This window comes from Manis javanica, chromosome 1 (genome assembly GCF_040802235.1).
Source record: "Manis javanica isolate MJ-LG chromosome 1, MJ_LKY, whole genome shotgun sequence".
Classification (NCBI taxonomy): Eukaryota; Metazoa; Chordata; class Mammalia; order Pholidota; family Manidae; genus Manis; species Manis javanica.
In genome coordinates, this window is record NC_133156.1 from 88,814,813 (window position 1) to 88,842,288 (window position 27,476).

General features: G+C 41.3%; 1 protein-coding gene across 2 annotated transcripts in view; it reads left to right on the top strand.

The window, feature by feature from the left end:
* The window catches only part of SERINC5 (serine incorporator 5), a 118,729-nt gene that overhangs the window by 63,574 nt on the left and 27,679 nt on the right, over window positions 1–27,476 (top strand). For both annotated transcript variants that reach the window (XM_073234629.1, XM_073234624.1), the window contains 3 exons: window positions 22,375–22,553; window positions 23,031–23,113; window positions 24,424–24,517. In XM_073234629.1, the coding sequence (XP_073090730.1) occupies window positions 22,375–22,553; window positions 23,031–23,113; window positions 24,424–24,517 (356 nt within the window). The remainder of the gene's footprint in view (window positions 1–22,374; window positions 22,554–23,030; window positions 23,114–24,423; window positions 24,518–27,476) is intronic.

The window sequence follows — 27,476 nt, forward strand, 5'->3', positions numbered from 1 at the left end:
CTGGCTTTGGTCATTCTTTTATGTGTCTGCGAGTCAGGGTACACTTAGACAGGGATGCGGACCCAGACAGACTTTTTCCTGCTTTTTGTCTAGATCCAGTGCTAACCACATACTTTCCCCAGAGAGGTTATGAAAGTGTGTTTCCACTGTGCATTCTGGTCAGTCCCGAATCACCCCCATCAGCTTACCTAAAGTCATATTCCAGTTGCCTTATTTGGACATGAATTGTGCCCTAATGTCCCCCGCTTAATACAGTAACTTCCCTCAGACTTCTTTCTCCAGATAATCCCATGGGTGAACAGAGGATGCTGCTTGACTTGTGTTTCTCCTAGGTGACACCCATTTCCAAATTCTGGGGTCACCACAGTGTAGTCATTGTAGATGAACACAGAAGCTAGTTTCTTTAGAAACGACTTCAAAAGTCTATTCATAAGTACAACCTTCATTCAGTTCAGTGACATTTAACATTACTTTGGTGGTTCCTGGTGTTGAACAAGCTCTGATCCAAGGCTTTGAAATTTGCTAGACAAGCTACTTTACTTTTTATTTTTAACTGGTGATATTGAGAGGAATATGAAGGCAGTAGAGTATTGCTTTCCCTGTGCTGGACGCTGGGGATAAAAAAATACGTGAAACAACGTTGCTAGTTTAAAGGATCTAGTCAAATAGATAAGAAATGGAAAAAAAAAATGCAGCTCACTTATGTAATGAGTTCTGCCCTGTGGAGAGACAAACAAATGTTCTGTGGTGGTGGTATACAGAGAAAATAATGATCTCTTTTAGAGTATAATTTGAATAAAACATTAGAGTTTCTTAAAGGGGAAGAATCTTAAGTCATAAGGGGAAGAATCTTAAGTCATAATCCTTACCAAACTCATTTAACAGGTGACAGAGTGTGGCTTGTCCAAGGCTCTGATACCAGGGAGAGCTGGGACTAGAACCCAGGACTGCTGTCTACCTGGTCGGTGTTTTTCCTGTCTGTTCCACGAGGTGTGCTTGTTGCTCAGAAGTCACCCGGAAAGCCTTAGAAACATATTGTTCTCCTAATTTTCTTCTGGAGCTGGTACTGAGGGGAAAATATTCTTTCTCGAAGGAGCACCCTCTGGCTTTTAGCAGTTTTCTTAACTTATCTTCCCCACCTGCCTCCTTCCTGTTGTGAAGGCCAGAAGCTGAGCTCAAGGGTCAACTGTTAGTCTGAAGCAGAAAATAGGCACGACCACAAATATAGCATTTGTTTATTCAGTGGCTTTGCATGTAAAACAGAACCTGCCTTCAAGTTGTATTTGGAATAACCATCTTTTTAAAGTAAACATCAGTGATAAAAATATTCCACTTTGATCCAGAATACTGTGTGTGGTTTGTTTTAGCATAGAATGACAGGTATTCATGCTGAAGTTGGAACTTCTGGCTCCTGTTTTAATTTTGGTATTTACTGTTTGACTGTTCAGAGAACTGTGTGCCTGAGACCTAGCATCAGGCAGTAGTGTTATAGCCACAGAGAAGCTCTGTGGAGTAGAACTCCCTGTTCTTTGCTGGCGTTCTATGTGTTAGAGCAAGTGTCAAAAAAGAAAAATATTGCTGACCCGGTTCTTTGATTCTGAAGTACTTTTTCTAAAATCCAGCATAGATAGAATACTTTTCAAAAGTAGCTCTCTTTCTGACCAGCAGCTGAGTTCATTGTGCTGTTGTATCTTGTCTGTGTCAAGTATACCAGTGAGTAAGTTTCTGAGATTAAATAAAGGCGGGCCTGGGCTGTCCAACCTCAAGCACTTTGTAGGGCACAAAGGGAAAATTCTCATTGTGGCCTAATTGGATTTTCCCTGTGGGGAGCTGGCATTGAGATTCTACCTCTTAAATCCTCTGAGTCCCCTCCTCTGCAAGTAGGAGTGACTTTGGGGACACGTGTTTCCAAACAGTTTTATCTTTGGTCTAAATTCCATCCAGATAGAACACCATGTGGGAGAAACAGAGAGTCCCTGCAACCCACCCAGTGCTCAGACCTCACCCTCTGTGTGTGCACACAAGTGAATGCAGGGAAAATGATGGTGGGAAATAGTTTTGTACTACAGGCAATGATTTGAACTAATGGGTACCCTGCTGAGAGTCTTTTTTTGAGTCTGAACCAAAGACCAAGAGGTTTGATCCTTGTCCAGTAATAATGAGCTTGCTGGGAGCCAGAGGACAAGAAACAATAGTTATTGTCCTTGGTCTGGAGGATCCATTACCCAGAAGCTTTTGGAGGCATCTGGTGTCAACAGGATCTCTTTCAGGATTTCTTTGGTTGGGGCAGGGGAGGGGGAGATAAGATGCGAGAACTAAAGCTTTCCCAGCCCTTCTCTCTATCACCGTCAAAGCATCTGTTCAGCAACTGTCCACAGTCGGGGCCTTGGAGCACTTTGCAGATAAATAGGACAGACAAGAGTTTACAGTTGGACATGAACAATTCTGTCATAAAAACCGGCCAGAGGGAACAAACGGTACAAAACAAACTAAGAGGCCAGGAAGTCACCTCCAAATGCTGGAAGCAGGAAACATAAATCCTGCAAATAGTTGAATCTCGATGCTCTTCACAGAGTTTCAAAGGGTAATCATGTTACTTGGTTAAACTGTAATCCAAGTTTATGCTTTAAAAAATCGCTTAAATCACATAATTCCTTCTCCCCTATGTAGGTGCCAAGCACTGTGAAGCACTGTGTGAGGTGCAGGGGATGTAAGTATGCTCCTAACATAGTCATCGTCCTTACTGAACTGACCTTCAGGCGGGGGGCGAAGAGAACAGTTTGGTGAATACATACAGACAGAGTCCCTGACTTCAAGCTGCAGGTGTGCATGTGGGTGTGTTTGAAAACTATAAACAACGTGAACTGTTAGTGACTATTGGAGACGGTTGTGTCACCATAGTTATCTCTTCTGTTGACCTTTGGGGTCAGATTAGCACCCAGGAATGCTTTCTCTGTGTCCTGGGCTGGAGACTGGGAGCTGATGTGAGACAGGAGGTTTGTAAAAGGGAGTGGAGAGTGTTGCCTTCTAATGCAGGGTTGAGCTTAATCACGGGGGGTTGGATATTTTGGGGGTGTGGTTTTTAAATTTCAGTGATGCTGTTTCTACAGTCTTAAAAGAAGCCTAAAATTACCTTTTGACAAGCCAGCTGTCATCAGTGGGTTTTATTTTTGAGTGTACATGCTGTGTTTGCACAGCAGATGGTGAGGGCTTCATTCTGTTAGAGCTATTGAGGGCTTCTGACCCGCAGAGGAAGCTTTGGAACTCACAGGCCCGTGTACCCCCACCCCTCCAACTCCCCTCTGAAAACCAGTTTTCGCGGGTAGATAAATTAAAACTTAATTTGCTGCTCTAAAAATGGCCTATAGGAGATGTACAATTGGATTCATTTAAAGCTCAAATTCTGTTTTGGGACAGCAGTGAGCCCTCTGCAGAAGGGAAAGTCTCAGTGGAGGCAAGAAGGCAGGACCGTGCTGGGGCACTCGGGACAGTCAGCCTAGCCGCTCTGCCTTCTGCTGCGCCTTTGGCTTTTGGTCTGTGGAGTTAGTTATCAGTTGTCATTTGTCTCTGAGATACTAATTTAAACTTCAGTTCGGCCCGACTCTTCAGCTGTTCTCCCTGGTGGTCCGCGGGTAGGTGGACTCAAATGTCCAGCTGTGAGGGCAATGCAGTCTTGAGCCACCTGTTCAGCTCTGCCACTGTAGGGCAGAACCCACCCAAGCGGTATGCCAGCAAATGGACGGGGCTGTGTTCCGGTAAGACCTCATAAACAGGAGCTGGCTGGATTTGACCTGCAGCCAGGCAGGCGCTGCCTCCTGTGTTAGACCTTCCGGGCTCTGTGTGTATCACCAGCGGTTATTTTCCCCTGGTCTGTAAAGGGGAAATTTCAGTGGCCTCAGCTTTGTGCTGAGGGCACAACTGGACAGTGTGAACCACTGACTGGGTCTGCTAGGCAAGAATAATGGAGCAGTAAATGTAGTGTGACACCTTTAACAGCATAGATGTTTTAGTCTGTGTGTTCTTTTGAAATAAATTATACATCATTCAACATAAAAATAATTACTATTCTTTTAATGTTGCCAAAACAAGTATTTTTGTGATCAAGAAATAAGGATGGAGAAAATGAATATGTGGGTACCCTAGTTCCCCTGCTGCTGGGGACCCCCAATTCCAGGTCCAGTAAATGGTAAAATGAGAAAGATGCTGGGCCAGAAACCTAAGTATCTGCCAGGTGCTGGTCCTTAGCAGTAGGATGGGGAACGAGTAACTAGGGGCTCTCCGAGTCTTGAGGTTATAGGTACAGTAGAGTCTGATCTTATGGGGGATGCTAGCTTCTCATGTCCCACCTAAGGCAAAAATCATGAATAGTTAAAATTAACCATCAGAATGCTTGACATATCCACAAAATAGCTCACGTGTGGTTTTTGTGTATACAGCGTTTTACTAGAAAGTTAGCTTCTTGTTAGCATGGATTTTTTAAAAAATCTGTATCCCCATAACCTAGACCAGTACCACCAGCACGTAGTAGATATGAATGACTGAGTGAATGATCTTAGTCTGTGCTCTATTATATGTTTAACTACATAATATATAGTATAGAATAAAGAATCCACATACAAACTCTGATTTCACTGTGTTTCAAAAATTGTTTTTTTTGTTGTTGTTGTTGTTCTGATTCTTTAATATACGTGCCATTACTCTTGGGTCAATAAGGAGGGTTATAGAACTTCTTCAATACATTATCAAGAATAGTATCATCCTTATCTTTTTAATGAGATGGCAAATACCTAGAATTTCATTACATTTGATTTAAAAAAAGGGTATTGTTAGCATGAATACAGTTTTTCTTCCCAAATGAACAAACTCTGTATATACTACATGCCAAAAATGTACGTTTGATTTAAAATTTAAGTAACAAAGTACAAAGTTTAGAGAAATATATTGTTTGGAAGGATTTATATTGATTGTGTAAACTGCTACCTTATGTATTTATGAGAATGTTTTGACTTCTAATAATCGTTCTTTTTTTTTTTGAGAGGGCATCTCTCATATTTATTGATCAAATGGTTGTTAACAACAATAAAATTCTGTATAGGGGGCTCCATGCACAATCATTAATCCACCCCAAGCCTAATTCTCATCAGTCTCCGATCTTCTGAAGCATAACGAACAAGTTCTTACATGGTGAACAAATTCTTACGTAGTGAATAAGTTCTTACATGGTGAACAGTACAAGGGCAGTCATCGCAGAAACTTTCGGTTTTGATCACGCATTATGAACTATAAACAATCAGGTCAAATATGAATATTCGTTTAATTTTTATACTTGATTTATATGTGAATCCCACATTTCTCCCTTATTATTATTATTTTTAATAAAATGCTGAAGTGGTAGGTAGATGCAAGATAAAGGTAGAAAACATAATTTAGTGCTGTAAGAGGGCAAATGTAGATGATCAGGTGTGTGCCTATAGACTAAGTATTAATCCAAGCTAGACAAGGGCAACAAAACATCCACGGATGCAGAAGATTTCTCTCAAAGCAGGGGGTGTGAGGTTCTGAGCCTCACCTCTGTTGATCCCCATTTTCTCACCTGATGGCCCCCCTGCGACTGTGCCTGTCTTAGGTTGTTCCTCCCTTGAGGAATCTTACCCGTCTCTGGCTACCCAGTCATCTTCCGGGGCCATACAGGGAAATGTAAAGTTGGTAAGTGAGAGAGAAGCCATATTGTTTGAAAAGGTTAGCTTTTTACTTCTTTGCAGATTTATGCTCTGTAGCTTTTATGCCCAGCATTTGTCTTGAGGTATCTTTACCACTTGGAAGAATTATGATACTTGGTAAATTCGATATGAGGCATGAGTTCTATTTAAGGGTTGTAATTAGGAAGGAAGAAGAAAAGCTATAGAAGTAGTAGATGGAAGAAAACATGAGAAGATTGATTATTTCTTTGACATATCTTCTTGTAGAGTAACTTAAGCATGTATAGGTTCAAAAATTGTTTATAGAAGATGTTTATCCACACAGTTGAATTTGCATAAAATATGTCACTTCTGTATTCCAGATTCACATATTCAAGAATAAAGCTGATTTGGGGCTCACTTAAGCTATAAGCACATCTGTCCGATTAGTGGTGTGAATAGAAAGCTTCCCCTATTTAGACATTTAGTCCTCTTTTAGCAACCCCCACGCTATGTGTTGACGGAAGCCCTTCAGCTGGCCTTGTTCCTCTCAGGACAGCACAAAGTTCTCCACTAGACTTTGTGATCTGTGGGAGGGCATGGGGGCAATAACCGTATTTTCCAGTAAAGCAAAGCCCAGAACTCCATAGCGGTGGTTTTGCCTCTGAGGTTAGGTGTAGATTTTTTTCTTGGATTCAGAGGGTCCCATTCCCACCACAAACCCCTGGTTGCTGGGGCAGTGCTTATGGCAAAGACCTTCAGAAATGAGAGCCGAGGTGCTGGCCTTGTTGGGGGCAGCAGAGGATTTCCTGGCTCCGAGATGGGAGTGTAGGTGGCCCTGCTGGCATTTTGTTCCTTTTCTACTCTCCCTGTTACCCCCAACCCTAGAGTTTTCAAAAACCTTCCCTGGGATTTTTGGCCCTATCTATTAGAATTTAAAACATACCAACCTTTATGACCCAGCGTTCACCTTCCCAGTATCTATGCTCCTTAATGCTTTACACGTGTACAGAGAGCTACACACAATACGGACAGTATCCACTGTGCATTATTTATCATGTGAGAAATCAGAAACAAATGTCTGCCAGTTGGGTAACAGAAACTAAATGATGGTTGATCTGGACTGTGGAACTCTATATAGTAGTTAAAAAGGATGAAATCTACTTCCACGTTGGAACATGCAGCAATCTCTAAGACATACTGAGTGTAGGATAACACAGCAAAGAGTTCTAGAAGGATTCACTTGGCAACTGCCACAGTGGTAACCTCTGGAAAGCAGTCAAGTCAAGTTTGGGGTAATAACAGTCAAGGGGATTCTGTTTTCTGTGTCTTTACTGTAATTTACATTTCCTTTGGCAACAAGAATATAATCATGTATTGCTTTCAGAATTGCAGATAAATAAAATTCAGGAGCAATCCTTGGACCCTTACCTTTGCAGCTGAATTTCTTGAAAGCATGGGCAGGGGGCCTCCTGGGTTTTCTGACCCATACCCACACCCTAACCACCACCTCAGCCATCTACAGTCTGGCTTCTGCTATCTTGCTCTAGAGAATATTCTAATCAGTGTGCCAGATGGCTCCCTGCTGCCCATCCAGTGTTACTTCCCAGCCCTTGCACGTTGGCAGAGTCTGGCACTGCTGACCGTGCTCTGCTGCTCCTTCCACTTGTCTCTGATTCTGTACCTTCTCTGTTTGTTCCTTGGCTTTTTCCTTCATCCCAGCCCCTCAGTGTTTGCATTCCCCAGGGTTCTGGACTGTGTCCATCTGTCTGCCAGCCCCTTTTGACCCGCTTTCTTCTACAGGGAGTTGCTTCCTCCCATTGAACACCATCTTTGCGGCCTCTTCTGCTCCCCTCCTCAGCTCCCACGCTAGTCCAGCTGTCCTGGAGCACGCCACCACCTCGCGTAAGCATCTGCCTGTCTTCCCTTGATACAGTGCAATTTGGTATTCTGTGAATTACTGCCCTGCCACCCAGAACCGCGCTCTCCTGGGATTCCTATCCACCACTGCTCTGCCATTGAATCAGCTTCCAAGCTGCAAACTGGGACTCCTAGTACTGAGTTCCTCTGCCTTTATTCATTGGCCACATCAAATCCACAGAAGACCCATCCATTCTGTGACCCCCAACTCCCACTGCTGTGACCTCATTGAAGAGCTACATGACTTTCACTGGGATTAACTCTTACTCTTTCCAGATTCCTAACTGGTGCAGTTAGTGATTGCTTAATTCTCTAAACAGACTGACAGCTGATCCCTGTTCCCCTTCTATGGAAGAGCCCTTCAGACCATCATAATTAGTCAGTCTTCTGGGAGTTGTCTTGCTTGACTGAAAGCTTTTTGTTTAAAGTCAGTGAAATGCACTTGGTGGAGGAGCTGTGAGCATTATCTTCGGTCCTGGTCATACATGCATGTGAGTTTCTGAGCAGTTACTGTGGGAGGGCCTGAAGGGCCTGGTTCCAGAGGTGTCTGGGTCAAATAAAACTGGCCTCTGGAATTTAGTTCCTCTTGTGGCTTTCAACAATGACGCAATGCAGATTCTTTCCTTAAAAAATGTTTAGAAACCCTAACAGAGAAGTTAGATACTGATTTTAAATAGCCCCCACCATTGAAAATGGGCCTGTAAGATGATAACTTAGGGGAAAACAAGCCCTGGTTGCCTAAAGGCTGTCTGCAAGAGGATAGAGCTGATTTTGTGCCCCTGTTTCATGGCTTCTGCCCTGTTGGTGGGTAAACAGATAGACATCACTGTCATGGGCCTGGAATTACTCCACAGAGAAAAATAAATTGTCTTCGAAAGTTTGAAGAGAAGTGGGCCATCAGGAAGAGGACAGACAAGACAGACTAGGAGTTCTTAGTTCGGAAATTCACTTTCAAATAAGGGGTATTAAACAGAACCTGCAAATCTAGTTCTTATTGTTTTCATGATTCTAATCATGCTGAGCTGCCCAGAGCTTTCTTTGCAGATTAGTTTCATTCAATGCCCTAGAAATTTGATGTGATAAAATGTAAAATCATTTTGTAATATATTCTCATCTCTCCCAATAATATTTACTATTATAGGAACATGACTCATTTTCCTCTCCATTTGTATAAGAACTGTCCCCAAAGTCTATAATTTCTTCTTAAGTTTGTGGCATCTGGGCCCCTGATCAGCTAAACCTGCAGGCCTTTCTAAGCTCCTCTGTTGTTTCTGTACATGAACTTGCCTGAGATGGAAGTTGTTTGGGGGCAGGGGCACAGCTGGCATCTCTCCTCTGGAGAAAAAATTATACGGATTTTCTTCTAGCTCCCATCTCCTTGAGCTTAATACATGTGTTGATGTTTTGAAAGTGTCTTCCCTGACTTGGGAGTTCAGATACTTTCTTTTGGGTGGTAATTGGGTCTCTGAAGGACAGGTGAGTGAGTGCTGAGTTTTGAAACTCAGTTCTTATAAATGTAAATAAATGTGCCAGGGAAGGATGCTCCTAAATGAAAGTTACCCTGTGTCTTTCAACATAGATCCTTTGGTATAGTGAATAGAGCATCTGCTGAGTCCTAAGATACTCATTTTCCCCACACTTAAATCAGAATGCATCAACCAATCAGTGGTTCACTGTGCCTGACTTTCTCTCCCAACAGTTCTTTTTCTCAAATAGATAATACCTTAAAATTAAGGAAGTTTACTTAATGGCTACTACAGTTTAGGAACTATAACCAGTACTTTATACTGATTAACTAATTTAATCTCAGTGCAACTTCATGAGGTGACTGGCAGTATTATTTCATTGTACAGATAGGGAAATGGAGGTTCAGGGAGGGTGTGTAACTTTTCCAAGTTAGCGGTAGCTTTAGGATTGGAAGTCCACGTGAGCTGTTTATTCTTACAGATAATTTGTGGCTTTGAGTTTGGTTGCCTTGAAGGTTGGGAGGAAACCCCTGGTCCTCAGGTCTGTACAGAAGCAACACCAATGCAGTGTGCTTGGATTCCCAGAACCAGAGGCAACACCCTTAGCAGGCCCATCCCCATCACCCCCCAGTGTGGAATCTGTGTGTAATGTATGTTTTCTTTTTCCAAAACTGGATGGAGCTTGGAATAGCAAATATTTAAGCAGAGCAGATTGATTCCCCTTATAAACCCTGCCAGCCTATTCACCTTGGAGATTCTTTGCCTAAAAATATTGACCACTTACTGAAGGCTAAGTGACTAAGGCACCCACAGAGCATAAAGCAGGTCTTAGTATTTGGAGCAGTGTTTGCCTATGGTTATTTTGGATGAAATAGTCAGTGCCACGTATTCACCCTTTGATGAGGCCTCACGGCCTCTGAGATTAAAGGGGGAGAGGACTTGTGGAAGCTGATCGGGTAGGAGCTCAGGCCTACTGGCACCAACATTCTCCTTGAAATGGATTTCAGAAGGGGAGAAGTCAGTTTGGGGCAGAGGTGGAGAAGAGCCTGATGGAGAAAGATGGGCTAGTGTAGATGAAAGCTACAGACATGTACATAATTTAGGGGTGGGTGGGTCAGGAGTGAGCTTTGCTGATGAGTGGAAGAGAGGAAGGAGGGGGAAAAAAAGAGTATTACAGAGCAATAAATCCCAAATAAATAAAACAGCCTAATAAGTGAGGTGGTGTGGTTCCTCTATGAATATAGCTTTTTACAGATTTAAAGCAGTGTCACCTCTCCTTGTTACTGGTACCACTCGTGGGTATAGCTTTTGTTTTCAGTTAGAGGCTCTTAGGTGTTCCTTCAGTATATGAAGATTTTAACCCTGTGAGGATGCTCGCTCATGGTGAAACACAGCTAAAAAAAATTCAGAGAAGAAATTCAGACTCCAGAAAGCCCTTGCTGACATGTCTCACTTACCTGCATGGGGACACTTCCTCTTTCCTTTGGCGTCCTCACAGCTGTCCTGAAGTCCTTTCCAGGCCAGACTTTCTCCCTGGGATGCCCCAGGGTGCTTCTAATGCCAAATGTTAAAAACAAACTCCTGATCTGTTCTTCCAGTTCCCCTTTGTCCTCTGCCAACCCTGCTCCCCCTCCTCCCCAAACGGCAACTATGACTTCTAGCTCCAGAATTTCTGTTTTCTCTGCTATTGGATTAACTTCTTCATCCACTACTTGAGCTTATATTAAACCAGTGGCTTTCTAACTTACTTTCTTGCCTCAAACCTCTCGCCTTTCTAGTATATCCTCCACGTGTAGCCAGAGGCACCCCAGTTGTTTCCCCAGAGTTGTTTCCTCAGAGGAGCTCTCCTGAGTCTGATTAAGATCAGGTTCTTGTGTTTGCGGTAAGAATTCAGAGACAAAGCATAGTAAGCCAAGCAGCAAGAATATTTTATCTAAGGTGAAAGTACACCCTCAGACAGGTGCAGGCAGCCTCAGAGGAGAGAGATGAGGTGCGCTGGAAGGTTTTAGGGTTTGGGTGTTTACAGGGTCTTTTGAATATGCATTCATAGACGGCATGATGTACATAGGTGGTTAATATTTGCTGTGAAGTTTGTCTTAAAAAGAGGGTGCTGATTTGCCAAAGTGTATGTGTTGGTTCGTTTACACTCTGGAGGTCTCTGTTTTTGTCCTGGACACAACATTACTAATTGGTTAATGTGACTGGAAGAAGGAAACTATGTTAAAGAATAACCTGGATGCTTACTCATAGGCCAAGAATATTTTTTTTTTTTTTTTTTTTTTTTTGAGAGGGCATCTCTCATATTTATTGATCAAATGGTTGTTAACAACAATAAAATTCAGTATAGGGGGGTCAATGCTCAATGTACAATCATTAATCCATCTCAAGCCTAATTCTTGTCAGTCTCCAATCTTCTGAAGCATAACGAACAAGTTCCTACATGGTGAACGAATTCTTACATAGTGAATAAATTCTTACATGGTGAACAGTACAAGGGCAGTCATCACAGAAACTTTCGGTTTTGATCATGCAATATGACCTATAAACCATCAGGTCAAATATGAATATTCATTTGATTTTTGTACTTGATTTATATGTTGATCCCACATTTCTCCTATTATTATTATTATTTTTATTTTTAATAAAATGCTGAAGTGGTAGGTAGATGCAAGATAAAGGTAGAAAACATAGTTTAGTGCTGTAAGAAGGCAAATGTAGATGATCAGATGATCAGGTGTGTGCCTATGGACTAAGTATTAATCCAGGCTAGACAAGGGCAGCAAGACATCCACGGATGCAGAAGATTTCTCTCAAAGCAGGGGGGGTGAGGTTCTGAGCCTCACCTCTGTTGATCCCCAAATTCTCACCTGATGGCCCCCCTGCGACTGTGCCTGTCTTAGGTTGTTCCTCCCTTGAGGAATCTTACCCGTCTCTGGCTAACCAGTCATCTTCCGGGGCCATACAGGGAAATGTAAAGTTGGTAAGTGAGAGAGAAGCCATATTGTTTGCAAAGGTTAGGTTTTTACTTCTTTGCAGATTTATGCCCTGTGGCTTCTATGCCCAGCACTTGTCTCGAGGTATCTTTACCACCTGGAGGAATTATGATACTCGGTAAATTCGATATGAGGCACGAATTCTATTTAAAGTTTGTAATTAGGAAGGAAGAAGAAAAGCTATAGATGTAGCATATGAAGGAAACTTGGGAGGATTGATTATTTCTTTGACATATCTTCTTGTATAGTACCTTAAGTATGTATAGGTTTTAAACTACTAACTAATTTGCACACACATATTGACATAATAGGAATACGGTGACATAAACAAAGCAAATCTATAATTACCAGCCATCTCCAGTGAAGCCAAGAAAACCATTTAGGCACCCTAGGCATTTGTGAAAATTTATCTATGATATGATGGATATTTTCCAACTGTACTTGAACCATCAGACAAATTAAAGCAGCCCATTTCTGGGATCTGTTCACATCCCATATGTTCTTTTAACCATAGATAGTCTATAGTCATGAGATTTTGGGGTGCTACAACTTGCACCCCTCCCAACTCCTGGTTGAGTTCCAACAGTACAGATCCAGTCAAATTCGTTGTCTCACTGTATGCACATGCCAGCCTAGACATCTCCCTCCTCCTTCTTATGGCAAGTCCAGGAGATGGTGGGCTGGATGCAGCCACAACCGCAGCATCGTCCGGATCCCTGTGGAGGCTTTTTGATGATCATCCCCCGGCACGAGTCCTCCAGAGAGTGCTGATGCCGGAAGCTCCTCCTCATATCGTATCTTAGTTCATTTTCTGGGTATCCAAGCTAGGCCTTGATCTTCTGCGTAGAAACAAACAGACCCTTTGCCCACACTTTGACATGCCCTCTATACCACTGTGCAGAACTCATTGGAGGTCAGCACACAGTAACTGCTTTTTTTTTTTTTTTTTAATTAAGAGAAAGGAATATTATCAGAAAAGAGTACCTCCATAGCTGATCATCTGACACCCTTTAAGTGATCAACATTAAGGATATTTAAAGCATGCGTTGATCTTTGATTTACCAATAGTTTTATCCTGTTAAGGAGTAATCCCCCTTTTCTTTCTTTCTTTCTTTTTTTTTTTTTAAATTTTTAATCTACACTTACCTGAAGAATACTATGTTTACTATGCTCTCCCCTATATCAGGTCCCCCCTAACAACCACATTACGGTTACTGTCCATCAGCTTAGCAAAATGTTGTAGAGTCACTACTTGTCCTCTCTGTGTTGTGCAGCCCACCCTCCCCTTTCTCCCTCCCCCCCATGCATGCTAATCTTAATACCCCCCTTCTTCTTCCCCCCCCTTATCCCTCCCTGCCCACCCATCCTCCCCAGTTCCTTTCCCTTTGGTACCTGTTAGTCCATTTTTGGGTTCTGTAATTCTGCTGCTGTTTTGTTCCTTCAGTTTTTCCTTTGTTCCTATACTCCTCAGATGAGTGAAATCATTTGGTATTTCTCTTTCTCCGCTTGGCTTATTTCACTGAGCATAATACTCTCCAGCTCCATCCATGTTGCTGCAAATGGTTGGATTTTTCCACTTCTTATGGCTGAGTAGTATTCCATTGTGTATATGTACCACATCTTCTTTATCCATTCATCTACAGATGGACATTTAGGTTGCTTCCAATTCTTGGCTATTGTAAATAGTGCTGCGATAAACATAGGAGTGCATCTGTCTTTCTCAAACTTGATTGCTGCGTTCTTAGGGTAAATTCCTAGGAGTGGAATTCCTGGGTCAAATGGTAGGTCTGTTTTGAGCATTTTGATGCACCTCCATACTGCTTTCCACAATGGTTGAACTAATTTACATTCCCACCAGCAGTGTAGGAGGGTTCCCCTTTCTCCACAGCCTCGCCAACATTTGTTGTTGTTTGTCTTTTGGATGGCAGCTATCCTTACTGGTGTGAGGTGATACCTCATTGTAGTTTTAATTTGCATTTCTCTGATAATTAGCGATGTGGAGCATCTTTTCATGTGTCTCTTGGCCATCTGTATTTCTTTTTTGGAGAACTGTCTGTTCAGTTCCTCTGCCCATTTTTTAATTGGGTTATTTGTTTTTTGTTTGTTGAGGCGTGTGAGCTCTTTATATATTCTGGACGTCAAGCCTTTATCAGATCTGTCATTTTCAAATATATTCTCCCATACTGTAGGGTTCCTTTTTGTTCTATTGATGGTGTCTTTCGCTGTACAGAAGCTTTTCAGCTTAATGTAGTCCCACTTGCTCATTTTTGCTGTTGTTTTCCTTGCCCGGGGAGATATGTTCAAGAAGAGATCACTCATGTTTATGTCTAAGAGGTTTTTGCCTATGTTTTTTTCCAAGAGTTTAATGGTTTCGTGACTTACATTCAGGTCTTTGATCCATTTTGAGTTTACCTTTGTATATGGGGTTAGACAATGGTCCAGTTTCATTCTCCTACATGTAGCTGTCCAGTTTTGCCAGCACCATCTGTTGAAGAGACTGTCATTTTGCCATTGTATGTCCATGGCTCCTTTATCAAATATTAATTGACCATATATGTTTGGGTTAATTTCTGGGGTCTCTAATCTGTTCCACTGGTCTGTGGCTCTGTTCTTGTGCCAGTACCAAATTGTCTTGATTACTATGGCTTTGTAGTAGAGCTTGAAGTTGGGGAGTGAGATCCCCCCTACTTTATTCTTCTTTTTCAGGATTGCTTTGGCTATTCGGGGTCTTTGGTGTTTCCATATGAATTTTTGAATTATTTGTTCCAATTCATTGAAGAATGTTGCTGGTAATTTGAGAGGGATTGCATCAAATTTGTATATTGCTTTCGGCAGGATGGCCATTTTGACGATATTAATTCTTCCTAGCCATGAGCATGGGATGAGTTTCCATTTATTAGTGTCCCCTTTAATTTCTCTTAAGAGTGACTTGTAGTTTTCAGAGTATAAGTCTTTCACTTCCTTGGTTAGGTTTATTCCTAGGTATTTTATTCTTTTTGATGCAATGGTGAATGGAATTGTTTTCCTGATTTCTCTTTCTATTGATTCGTTGTTAGTGTATAGGAAAGCTACAGATTTCTGTGTGTTGATTTTGTATCCTGCAACTTTGCTGTATTCCGATATCAGTTCTAGTAGTTTTGGAGTGGAGTCTTTAGGGTTTTTTATGTACAGTATCATATCATCTGCAAATAGTGACAGTTTAACTTCTTCTTTACCAATCTGGATTCCTTGTATTTCTTTGTTTTGTCTGATTGCCATGGCTAGGACCTCCAGTACTATGTTAAATAACAGTGGGGAGAGTGGGCATCCCTGTCTGGTTCCCGATCTCAGTGGAAATGCTTTCAGCTTCTCGCTGTTCAGTATAATGCTGGCTGTGGGTTTATCATATATGGCCTTTATTATGTTGAGGTACTTGCCCTCTATTCCCATTTTGCTGAGAGTTTTTATCATGAATGGATGTTGAATTTTGTCAAATGCTTTTTCAGCATCTATGGAGATGATCATGTGGTTTTTGTCTTTCTTTTTGTTGATGTGGTGGATGATGTTGATGGATTTTCGAATGTTGTACCATCCTTGCATCCCTGGGATGAACCCCACTTGGTCATGGTGTATGATCCTTTTGATATACTGTTGAATTCTGTTTGCTAATATTTTATTGAGTATTTTTGCATCTACGTTCATCAGGGATATTGGTCTGTAATTTTCTTTTTTGGTGGGGTCTTTTCCTGGTTTTGGTATTAGGGTGATGTTGGCTTCATAGAATGAGTTTGGGAGTATTCCCTCTTCTTCTATTTTGTGGAACACTTTAAGGAGAATGGGTATTATGTCTTCTCTGTGTGTCTGATAAAATTCCGAGGTAAATCCGTCCGGCCCCGGGGTTTTGTTCTTGGGTAGTTTTTTGATTACTGTTTCAATTTCTTTGTTTGTAATTGGTTTGTTTAACTTTTGTGTTTCTTCCTTGGTCAGTCTTGGGAGGTTGTATTTTTCTAGGAAGTTGTCCATTTCTTCTAGGTTTTCCAGCTTGTTGGCATATAGGTTTTCATAGTAGTCTTTAATAATTCTTTGTATTTCTGTGGAGTCTGTCGTGATTTTTCCATTCTCATTTCTGATTATGTTGATTTGTGTTGACTCTCTTTTTCTCTTAATAAGTTGGGCTAGAGGCTTATCTATTTTGTTTATTTTCTCAAAGAACCAGCTCTTGGTTTCGTTGATTTTTGCTATTGTTTTATTCTTCTCAATTTTGTTTATTTCTTCTCTGATCTTTATTATGTCCCTCCTTCTGCTGACTTTAGGCCTCATTTGTTCTTCTTTTTCCAGTTTTAATAATTGTGATGTTAGACTATTCATTTGGGATTGTTCTTCCTTCTTCAAGTGTGCCTGGATTGCTATATACTTTCCTCTTAAGACTGCTTTCGCTGCATCCCACAGAAGTTGGGGCTTAGTGTTGTTGTTGTCATTTGTTTCTATATATTCCTTGATCTCTATTTTGATTTGTTCATTGATCCATTGATTATTTAGTAGCATGTTGTTAAGCCTCCATGTGTTTGTGAGCCTTTTTGTTTTCTTTGTAGAATTTATTTCTACTTTCATACCTTTGTGGTCTGAAAAATTGGTTGGTAGAATTTCAATATTGTGGAATTTACTGAGGCTCTTTTTGTGAGCTAGTATGTGGTCTATTCTGGAGAATGTTCCATGTGCACTTGAGAAGAATGTATATCCTGTTGCTTTTGGATGTAAAGTTCTATAGATGTCTATTAGGTCCATCTGTTCTAGTGTGTTGTTCAGTGCCTGTGTGTCTTTACTTATTTTCTGCCCGGTGGATCTATCCTTTGGGGTGAGTGGTGTGTTGAAGTCTCCTACAATGAATGCATTGCAGTCTATTTCCCTCTTTAGTTCTGTTAGTATTTGCTTCACATATGCTGGTGCTCCTGTATTGGGTGCATATATATTTAGAATGGTTATATCCTCTTGTTGGACTAAGCCCTTTATCATTATGTAGTAGCCTTCTTTATCTCTTGTTACTTTCTTTGTTTTGAAGTCTATTTTGTCTGATATTAGTACTGCAACCCCTGCTTTCTTCTCACTGTTGTTTGCCTGAAATATGTTTTTCCATCCCTTGACTTTTAGTCTATGCTTATCTTTGGGTTTAAGGTGAGTTTCTTGTAAGCAGCATATAGATGGGTCTTGCTTTTTTATCCATTCTATTACTCTATTTCTTTTGATTGGTGCATTAAGTCCATTTACATTTAGGGTGACTATTGAAAGATATGTACTTATTGCCATTGCAGGCTTTAGATTCGTGGTTACCAAAGGTTCAAGGTTAGCTTCTTTAGTATCTTACTGCCTAACTTAGCTCGCTTATTGAGCTGTTATATACACTGTCTGGAGAGTCTTTTCTTCTCTCCCTTCTTATTCCTCCTCCTCCCTTCTTCATATGTTGTGTGTTTTGTTCTGTGCTCTTTTTAGGGGTGCTCCCATCTAGAGCAGTCCCTGTAGGATGCCCTGTAGAGGTGGTTTGTGGGAAGCAAATTCCCTCAGCTTTTGCTTGTCTGGGAATTGTTTGATCCCACCATCATATTTAAATGATAGTCGTGCTGGATACAGTATCCTTGGTTCAAGGCCCTTCTGTTTCATTGCATTAAGTATATCATGCCATTCTCTTCTGGCCTGTAGGGTTTCTGTTGAGAAGTCTGATGTTAGCCTGATTGGTTTTCCTTTATAGGTGACCTTTTTCTCTCTAGCTGCCTTTAAAACTCTTTCCTTGTCCTTGATCCTTGCCATTTTAATTATTATGTGTCTTGGTGTTGTCCTCCTTGGATCCTTTCTGTTGGGGGTTCTGTATAATTCCATGGTCTGTTCGATTATTTCCTCCCCCAGTTTGGGGAAGTTTTCAGCAATTATTTCTTCAAAGACACTTTCTATCCCTTTTCCTCTTTCTTCCTCTTCTGGTATCCCTATAATACGAATGTTTTTCCTTTTGTATTGGTCACATATTTCTCTTAGTGTTGTTTCATTCCTGGAGATCCTTTTATCTCTCTCTATGTCAGCTTCTATACGTTCCTGTTCTCTGGCTTCTATTCCTTCAATGGCCTCTTGCATCTTATCCATTCTGCTTATAAATCCTTCCAGGGATTGTTTCACTTCTGTGATCTCTTTCCTGACATCTGTGATCTCCTTCCGGACTTCATCCCACTGCTCTTGCATTTTTCTCTGCATCTTATCCCACTGCTCTTGCATTTTTCTCTGCATCTCATCCCATTGCTCTTGCATTTTTTTCTGCATCTCTGTCAGCATGTTCATGATTTTTATTTTGAATTCTTTTTCAGGAGGACTAGTTAGGTCTGTCTCCTTCTCAGGTGTTGTCTCTGTGATCTTTGTCTGCCTGTAGTTTTGCCTTTTCATGGTGATAGAGATAGTCTGCAGAGCTGGTACAAGTGACCGCTGGAAGAGCTTCCCTTCTTGTTGGTTTGTAGCCTTTTCCTGGGAGAATAGCGACCTCTAGTGGCTTGTGCTGGGCAGCTGTGCGCAGACAGGGCTTCTGCTTCCTGCCCAGTTGCTTTGGGGTTTATCTCCACTGTTGCTGTGGGCTTGGCCTGGCTGGGGCTGTTCCTCCAAAATGGTGGAGCCCCGTTAGAGGGGGAGCAGCCAGGAGACTATTTATCTCCGTAAGGGGCCTCTGTGCTCCCTGCTGCCCAGGGGGTTAGAGTGCCCAGAGATCCCCAGATTCCCTGCTTCTGGTCTAAGTGACCTGTCCTGCCCCTTTAAGATTTCCAAAAAGCACTCTCCAAACCAAAACAACAACAGCAACAATGAGAGAGGGAACAGAAAGGAAAAAAAAAAGAAAAAACACGCGATTTTTTTTTTTTTCCTCAGGTGCCGGTCCCAGGCACCCGCGCACTGGTCCTGCTGCCCTGTCTCCCTAGCACCAGGGTCCCTGTCCTTTCAAGGCTTCCAAAAAGCACCCACCCACCGGTCCCGCAGGGAAGGAACGCTCAATATTCTTGGTCCTCAGGCACTGGTCCCACGCACCCGCTCACCAGTCCCGCCGCCCTGCCTCCCTAGCACCGGGGTCCCTGTCCCTTCAAGGCTTCCAAAAAGCACTTGGCAAAAAGAGAGAAAAAAAAGGGGAAAAACGCGCGATTTCTTCCGTCCTCAGGTGCTGGTCTCAGGCACCCACCCACCGGTCCCACAGGGAAAAATGCGGGATATTCTTTGTCCTCAGGTGCCGGTCCCAGGCACCTGCTCACCAGTCCCGCTGCCCTGCCTCCCTAGCACCGGGGTCCCTGTCCCTTTTAGGCTTCCAAAAAGCACTCGCAGAAAAGAGAAAAAAAAAAGGGGAAAAACGCGCGATTTCCTCTGTCCTCAAGTGCCGGTCTCAGGCACCCGCCCACCGGTCCCGCAGGGAAAAACGGGGGATATTCTTTGTCCTCAGGCGCCGGTCCCAGCCACCCGCTCACCAGTCCCGCCACCGTGCCTCCCTAGCACTGGGGTCCCCGTCCCTTCAAGGCTTCCAAAAAGCGCTTGCCAAAAAGAGAAAAAAAAAAAAGGGGAAAAACGCGCGACCTCCTCCGTCCTCAGGCACCGGTCTCAGGCACCCGCCCCCAGGTCTCGCAGGGAGAAACGCGGGATATTCTTTGTCCTCCGGCGCCGTTCCCAGGCACCTCCTCACCGGTCCCGCCACCCCGCCTCCCCAGCAACGGGGGCCCGTCCCTCTAAGGCTTCCAAAAAGCGCTCGCCAAAAAAAAAAACTGCTCCGGTTTCTCTCCACCCGCCGGGAGCCGGGGGGAGGGGCGCTCGGGTCCCGCCGGGCTGGGGCTTGTATCTTACCCCCTTCACAAGGCGCTGGGTTCTTGCAGGTGTGGATGTGGTCTGGATGTTGTCCTGTGTCCTGTGGTCTCTATTTTAGGAAGATTTTTCTTTGTTTTATTTTCATAGCTCTATGTGTTTTTGGGAGGAGATTTCCACTGCTCTACTCACGCCGCCATCTTGGCTCCCGCCCCTAGGCCAAGAATATTTTATAGTGGCATGATGCTTGTCCCATGTCCCTGTCTCTAACGCACCCTTGCCTACAGGATGGGGACTAGACTTAACGTGGCATATACCTGGCCCATCCCAGTGAGACCATGCCCTCCTGCGAATTTTCTCTCTTTCCAAGGAATACTTTTTTAGTATAAGTATGACCCACATATTGAATGGGACATACTTACACTGAAAGATTACTCATTGTTCAGTAGAAATTTAAAGTTAACTAGAAGGTCTGTATTTTTACAATCTGGCAGCCTTACACATGGATCACTTTGTTCTGTAGTCTAGTCAAAAACACAGTAGTTTCTTGCTTTACTCATTTGCACCTTGCTCTGATCTAAGAAAATAGCAGTTGCAGGAACTTGCTGACTATAAAATGTTTGATGTTTATGAAATCTTTCATATCTGTATGTTAAAAATGGGGATATACTAATAGGGTCTCAGTAACAATGCATTTTTGCTCAAGGTACTAACTTGGAAAACCATGTTTTAGATTCAGGTGTGATTATGACTTCTGAAAGGAGGGAATCCTCATTCAGGAAGATGAACTCCAATTAAATTTACTCTTCCCTTTTGTTTATGGAAATCTTAATCACCTTAATTATTTAATGGTTTTTAAAGATCTTTTCTGGAGAAGAAACTAAGTTATCATGCTTTGGTCTTACCTCTAACTTTGTGTCACTTTTTTTTATCTTGTGCAATATTTTTGTCTTGTAAACAACAGCTACAATATGATTTTCAATTTATTTTATGTTCTGAAGCATGTTCAACTTTGATGTTGATAAGCAAGTTTGTGAGTTATTTTTTTTAATGACTGACTAAATTGTTCTGACATTAAATATACTGAGTGTTCTGATATGTAAGATTTTAATTATTCTGATAATATAAATAGTTAAATATTCTGATAAGGAAACCTGTTTGGACTAGAACAAACCATCATCAACATTTATCAGAAGATAAAGACCTATAAATAAAGAGCTCCAGTGGATTAAGAAAAAATCCCAATTAACAGCCAGTTCGCAGAGAAAAAAAATACAGATGGCTGCAATTTTTTTTTTTTTTAGATAAAGTTCTTTACTTCATAAAAGATTCACTTAGGTTTAAAGGAGGCAATGGTTCATGTCTGATAGAGATCAGCACATAATACCCAACCCTGACTTGAAATCAAGAAGCGTCATGTGACTAAGGGAGCATGCCGAACCAAAATGGATGGCTATAATTTTTTAGAAAAGTTTTGAATCTTACAAGTAATGAGGAAGATGGACATTGAAATGAGTTTTTAATCTTTAATTTGGGTGTTCAGGTTGGGAATGTGAGAAGTCTCATATTACTGGTGGGATATAAATTAGTACAGGCTTTGAAAGTATGGCTTTATCTCTTGAAATTTTAAAATGTAGATACTATTTGACCCATTGATTTCATTTCTAGGTCAGGAGTCTTTCCTATGTAACTAATGGAGGCATGCACAACAGTGTTTATTGAGTCAGTAACGGAGGCATGCACAACAATGTTTATTGAGTCAGTGTTGATAAAGCAAAAAACAAATACACAAAACATAAAACCCTTCTCAACAAGATCAGTGTAAGAATGTTTATCAGTTTTGATCTAGCCTTACTATAAATTATAATATTGTGGTTAAAAAAGAATGGGGCAGGATTTTGTGCACTGATAGGGAAAGATATCCATGAGTTATTGCAAGTTGGAAAAAAAACATACTGCAGAACACTACATATAATCTTTTATTTATTTAATAAAGCTGTTTGTATAATAGTACCATACAACTGTGTCTGTGTATGTGTGTTGTATATGTATATGTGGGTATATTGTGTGTAAGTATGTGGGTGTGCACACACATATACACAAACACATTTATCTATGTAAAATAATAAAAATACCCACCAAATTGTTAACTCTCCTGAGGAGGGAGAGGAGTGACATTTTGGAGTGGGAGGGAAAGAAGTCTCTCACTTTTCACTCTATATATTTGTACATTTCGAGAAAAATATATCCATGTATTAAAGGTGTGATTTTTTAAAAACTCTAATGCTAGATTTTAGAATTCACTCGGGATTCAGTAAAGGCTGAGTAGTACCTGTAGGCACTACAGCTGTAAGAAAATTTCAGGAAATTAGAAAAAGTCTTTGGAAAGTAGGACTTTCTTTCCTGACTCTTTCTCTGTGCACATGCATTCCCACATTGGATTTTGACATGTGGGCTGAAGGAACACTTCACGACAGCTACTTTTTTTACCTAGTTTGCTTTTTACCCGATTGCTTTCTCTTTTTTTCTCAGATTCCTTTTTTCGAAGATATTTGTAAAGGCATTAAAGCTGGTGACACCTGTGAGAAGCTGGTGGGTTATTCTGCGGTGTATAGAGTCTGTTTTGGAATGGCCTGTTTCTTTTTCATCTTCTTCCTCCTGACCATCAATATCAACAACAGCAAAAGCTGTAGAGCCCATATTCACAATGGGTAAGTCTTCACTGTTTGTGGGGATAGCTTTCCCTTTTCTTACATTCTTCTGAATAGTATCTCAGGACCCCTAATACTCATCAGACCCCCTAACTGCTCTTCTCTAATTGAAATTATTGACACTGATTTTAGGAAGGGTGGGACTTAAACTTGTTACCACACAATGGCCTAAGAACTAGAATCCTGTTTGTACCATAATGAGCATTGCAGGGAAACAAGGATTTATTTCTTGTGCCAAGACTTTTCCCCAGGTCATTTCCACCCCTGTAACAAAATAGTGTTTTGCACAATTGGAGGCCATGCCAAATCTGTCTAATTAAGAGAGAAGGCAGTCTCCAGTCACTTCATTACTTCCCCTCCATTTGTAGAGAACATTACCACTGGTGGAATAATGGATTGACATGCATACCTTCTAAGAGTTCTTTTGTCCTTCCTTGAAGGTCTTTTAAATACATTTCCTCTCTTTTTTCCTTCCAGATTTTGGTTCTTTAAACTTCTGCTGTTGGGGGCGATGTGCTCGGGAGCTTTCTTCATTCCAGATCAGGAGACCTTTCTGAATGGTACAGATGGGGTATTTGGGTTATACAAAACCTGTTGATTTTGGTTTTACCCATTTTTGTGAAATTGTTCAGAAGTGTAGTCCAGGGTTCCTTTGATACTTTGAATTACTGAGTTTCTGGAGGCTTAAAAAATGTCCCGCCTAAAAAAAAAAAAAAAAAGTCCCCCCTAACCTGCCCACACTTTATCCACCCTCTCCCCTTCTGTCCCTGCTTCCTTTCTCTCACACTCCCTACCTTCCTGACACAGTATGAGAGGACCTTTAGTTACTTCTCAGGCTGAAGAATTGAAATGATAATTTTAAGGTTATTGGAGTAGAGGGAAAATTAGGCACTTAAAGTTTCTTTGAAAACATGTTTAGCATGTCAGCATGACCCCACCAGGCGGGTCTGAAGAGGCCCAGGGAGTTCTTTCTGAGCACCGCACAGAAAAATCTGGCAGTGCAGAGCACAGGGCTTCCTAGAGGCCTTAAATATGCTACAGCTGTAAGGGGGTGAGAAAGACATCTTGCAGTTTATTTCTAAATTTATGTTCAACTGTATACCCGGAGTTATATTATATTCCTTTGTGATAGAACTTACCAAAATTAATTTAATACGTAGTCTTTAATCATAACTGATACAGGGGGCCCTTCTTCATATGAGTTCGGTAGGAAAAAGGGCCTGAGGTTCAGTGGTTCAAAACACTGTGTTCAACCCAAATGAATTCACTGTCCTAAATAAGAGTAAAAACATTGACATGGTGTCAGTTTGTAAGGAATACCGTAGTCCCTCAAATAGCCACATATCAGGGTCCAGCTAGTTTTTCAGGGTCATAACTGGCTTTATGTACTCCTTATGTACACACTAACTTACGTACTCCTTCAGGGAGTAACCAGGTCTTGTTTTTAAGTAAAATGCTGTTAATTTGTTTTCTATTCCCCACAGATGTGCTTTTATGTATTATTAGAAGAATATATATAGCATGGGAAGGGGCCTAGCAGTCCCTTCCCAGCTCAGTCATTTTTATAGACAGGCTGTAACCCAGAGATGTGATGTGGCTCATCATCCAAGGTTAGAGCTTCTTTGTGGTAGAGCCAGAAGTAGATGACCCCAAGTCTGAACCTCATTTCCTCACTAGACAATGGTGGCTCCCTAGCCAATAAAATTTAGACCTTTGATATTTCTGGCAATGTGTGTTTTTACTTTTAAATTGTGGGTCACTGTTGACTTTATGAATTACTGCATATTAAGATATCTGGCAGTTAGAGCATGAAGGTTAATCATGTACACTCCAATCACCTCATTTCCTTTTGGATGGTCTTCTTTTGCAGCCTGGCGCTATGTGGGCGCCATCGGAGGCTTCTTCTTTATAGGCATCCAGCTTATCTTGCTTGTGGAGTTTGCACATAAATGGAACAAGAACTGGTATGTGCCTTTATGGAAAGCTTCCAAGTGAGCATGCTCATTGCCGCAGAGAAACTGCACGTGGTACAGTGTTGATCAAAGCTCCACTCAGTTGTACTGGCAGGGACAGCAGCCTGCTTACACCAAAAATGGGTTTTGCCGGCACTTGGCCTTTACTCCTACTCTTAGGACCTCTTCATTCACTTGTCTCCCATACTGTTTCTCTCTCTGTACTGCCTTTCCTTTTCCCACATCATTTCTTTGTTCTCTTTGGCTGTCCTTCCCTGTGCTGTCACATGGGGTCTGGGTCAGCCGATGGTGTGACTCACCTGCCCCTCAGTGGCCCCTTTGGGTCTTGGTGCTGTGACTGGTGGTGGGTGGCTGAAAACTTGGGCAGGTTTTGACTTGCTTGGACCCCATCCTTAAGTGATTTTTGTAAAAAATCCTTTGGAGTTGATGGTTCACTTTCTGCCAAGAATATGCAATGGACTAGCTCTCTCCTTAAAAAAATTTTTTGTTCCTTTCAACTGCCTGAGTGGAAGGACCCCTTCATTAGGAAGATCTATTGGGCTGCCTTAGAAAGCCATCCTGACTTTTAAAAATACAGACTCTTTATAATTGCCTTGAAAATAGAATTCACATCCTAGGATGAGTGGGAAATGCCAAACTATTAATAGCTAGTTTTATTTTTTGCTGAGCCACATTGAGGAAATGATAATTAGTCCCTTGAGAGCTAAGGCCATGTTTACTCTGTGACTCTGGACAAAACACTTATCTGCTCCCTGTCTTACTTTACTTATAAAATATGAATGAAAATAACTGTTAGGCCCAGTAGCTTTTGTAAATATTATGGGTGTCGTGTTATTTTTTCTTTTTGTTCACGTGTCATTGATACACAACCTTTTTTTTTTATTAAGGTAACATTGATATACACTCGTTTAAAACAATAATATGTTTATTACATTCACCCTTATTATCGAGTCCCCCCGCCCCATACCCCATTGCAGTCACTGTCCATCAGTGTAGTGAGATGCCACAGAGCATTGATACACAATCTTACATTGGGTTCAGATGGACAGCACAGTGGTTCAACAGTTAACCATATCATTAAATCCTCACCCCCTGTATTACAGTTACCATCTACCTACACAGGAAGATGTGAAATCATTGGCTGTATTCCCCATGCTGTACTGCTGTCCCTGTGACCCACCTACATTGTGAATGCAAATTATAGGCATCACGTTACTTTATACTGTTTTGTGGGGAGTAGGGGCTGAGAAAGAAATGTGTGCACATGAATTTTTTTTTTCTTGGACGAAATAAAATATACAGTTGACCCGTGAACTGCACAGGTCCACTTATATGTGGATTTTTGTCAGTAAATACAGTACTATAAGTATACTTTCTCCTCCTTACGATTTTCTTAATAATACTTTCTTTTCTTTAGCTTACCTTATTGTAGAATATAGTATATAATAAAACATATGAAATATGTGTTAATTGACTGTTATTGGTTAGGCTTCCAGTCAACAGGTTATTAGTAGTAAAGTTTTTGGGGAGTTAAAAGTTATATGCAGATTTTCCACTGCATGGGGAGGGTTGCCACCCCAACCCCCTCATTGTTGAGTGAATTCTCTAGAAATAGTTTTCACTGTGATTATAATTCCTCAGCTTGGTAGTAGTAGTTGTTTTATTTTGGTTTTGCTTTTTAAAGATCAAATCATGAGATACATGAGTGAAAGGTTAGTGTTAATCATTTTATTATTTGGTAAATGTTGAAGTCATCACCCAAATGCTATCAGCCAATGTTTAAAATTTTTACAGCACATTGAATAGTCATACAAGTAGCAGCACAGGTATGTTTTAGTATTTTTTTAGGACTTCTAGATCTGTGTTGTGCTTGTATACGTTATTCCATGTTGACTTGCTTCTTGAGTCATCCTTGAAACCCAGTAATTTAGGTTTGGGGTCTCCTCCACTAGATCTTGTTTACTGGCAATAGATTTCCTGAAGATAAGCCAAATGGGTGGCCATTGCACCCACAATAAGGTGTAAGTAAGTGCATTTTCATGATCAAATTTAAATATTACTCCTGTGATAATTCTGAATGTGTTTTCACTCTGGATTTTTTATTTAGACAATAAATGCATCTTCCTAAATTTTCCTAAAATTTTATCCATACAGTTCAAGCTAAGCAGCTTCAGGGTAACATAGGAACGTCCTTGGTAATGAGCGCCTGATGGGCCCAGTAAATAGTGTGTTATTGGGAATACTTGTGCTTCCTTGCTCTGACTTCAATGTTTTGATTAATTTTGAAGTCATTTTCTGGGACTAATTACAAATGCCAAGTTTTAACAGGAGTTTTGAAGAGTTTGGTTGCCTTTCAGAAACCTCTCAGCAAGGGGCGTCAGCTTTGTGACAAACGGTGCTGCTGTGTTCGTGGCTTTGGGGCCAGTGTCCCATCAAATCCCTCTTGTCAATTTACTCATAGTTGATTTGTCTGCCGAAAATTAGGATTAAGTTAGGAAGCTCCCTCATATTGTTACTTTCAGGTAAATTCATCTAATTTACTAGTTTCTTTGTTATGATTTTTTTGTTTGTTTCTCTTTTTGGCTTAACCAAAATTTATTTTCTCACACTTCTGGAGGCTGATATTTTGGGGTCATGTCTCATCAGGATTAGTTCCTTCTGAGGGAAGGGTCTGTTCTAGGCCTCTCCTCCTTCGGTGGCTGTTTTAGGCCTGTGTCTTCACATCTTCCTTGTGTGTGTCTTTGTCCAAATTTCCTCTTCTTATAAGGATACCAGTCATATTGGATCCAGGCCCTTTAATTAATTAATTTATCTTAGTTTGATTGGTTAAATTGAAATAATTGACACACAATATTATATTAGTCTCAAGTGGATACCATAGTTATTTGACATTTATATACATTGTAAAATGATCACCACAATAAGTGTAGTTATGGTCACCATACAAAGT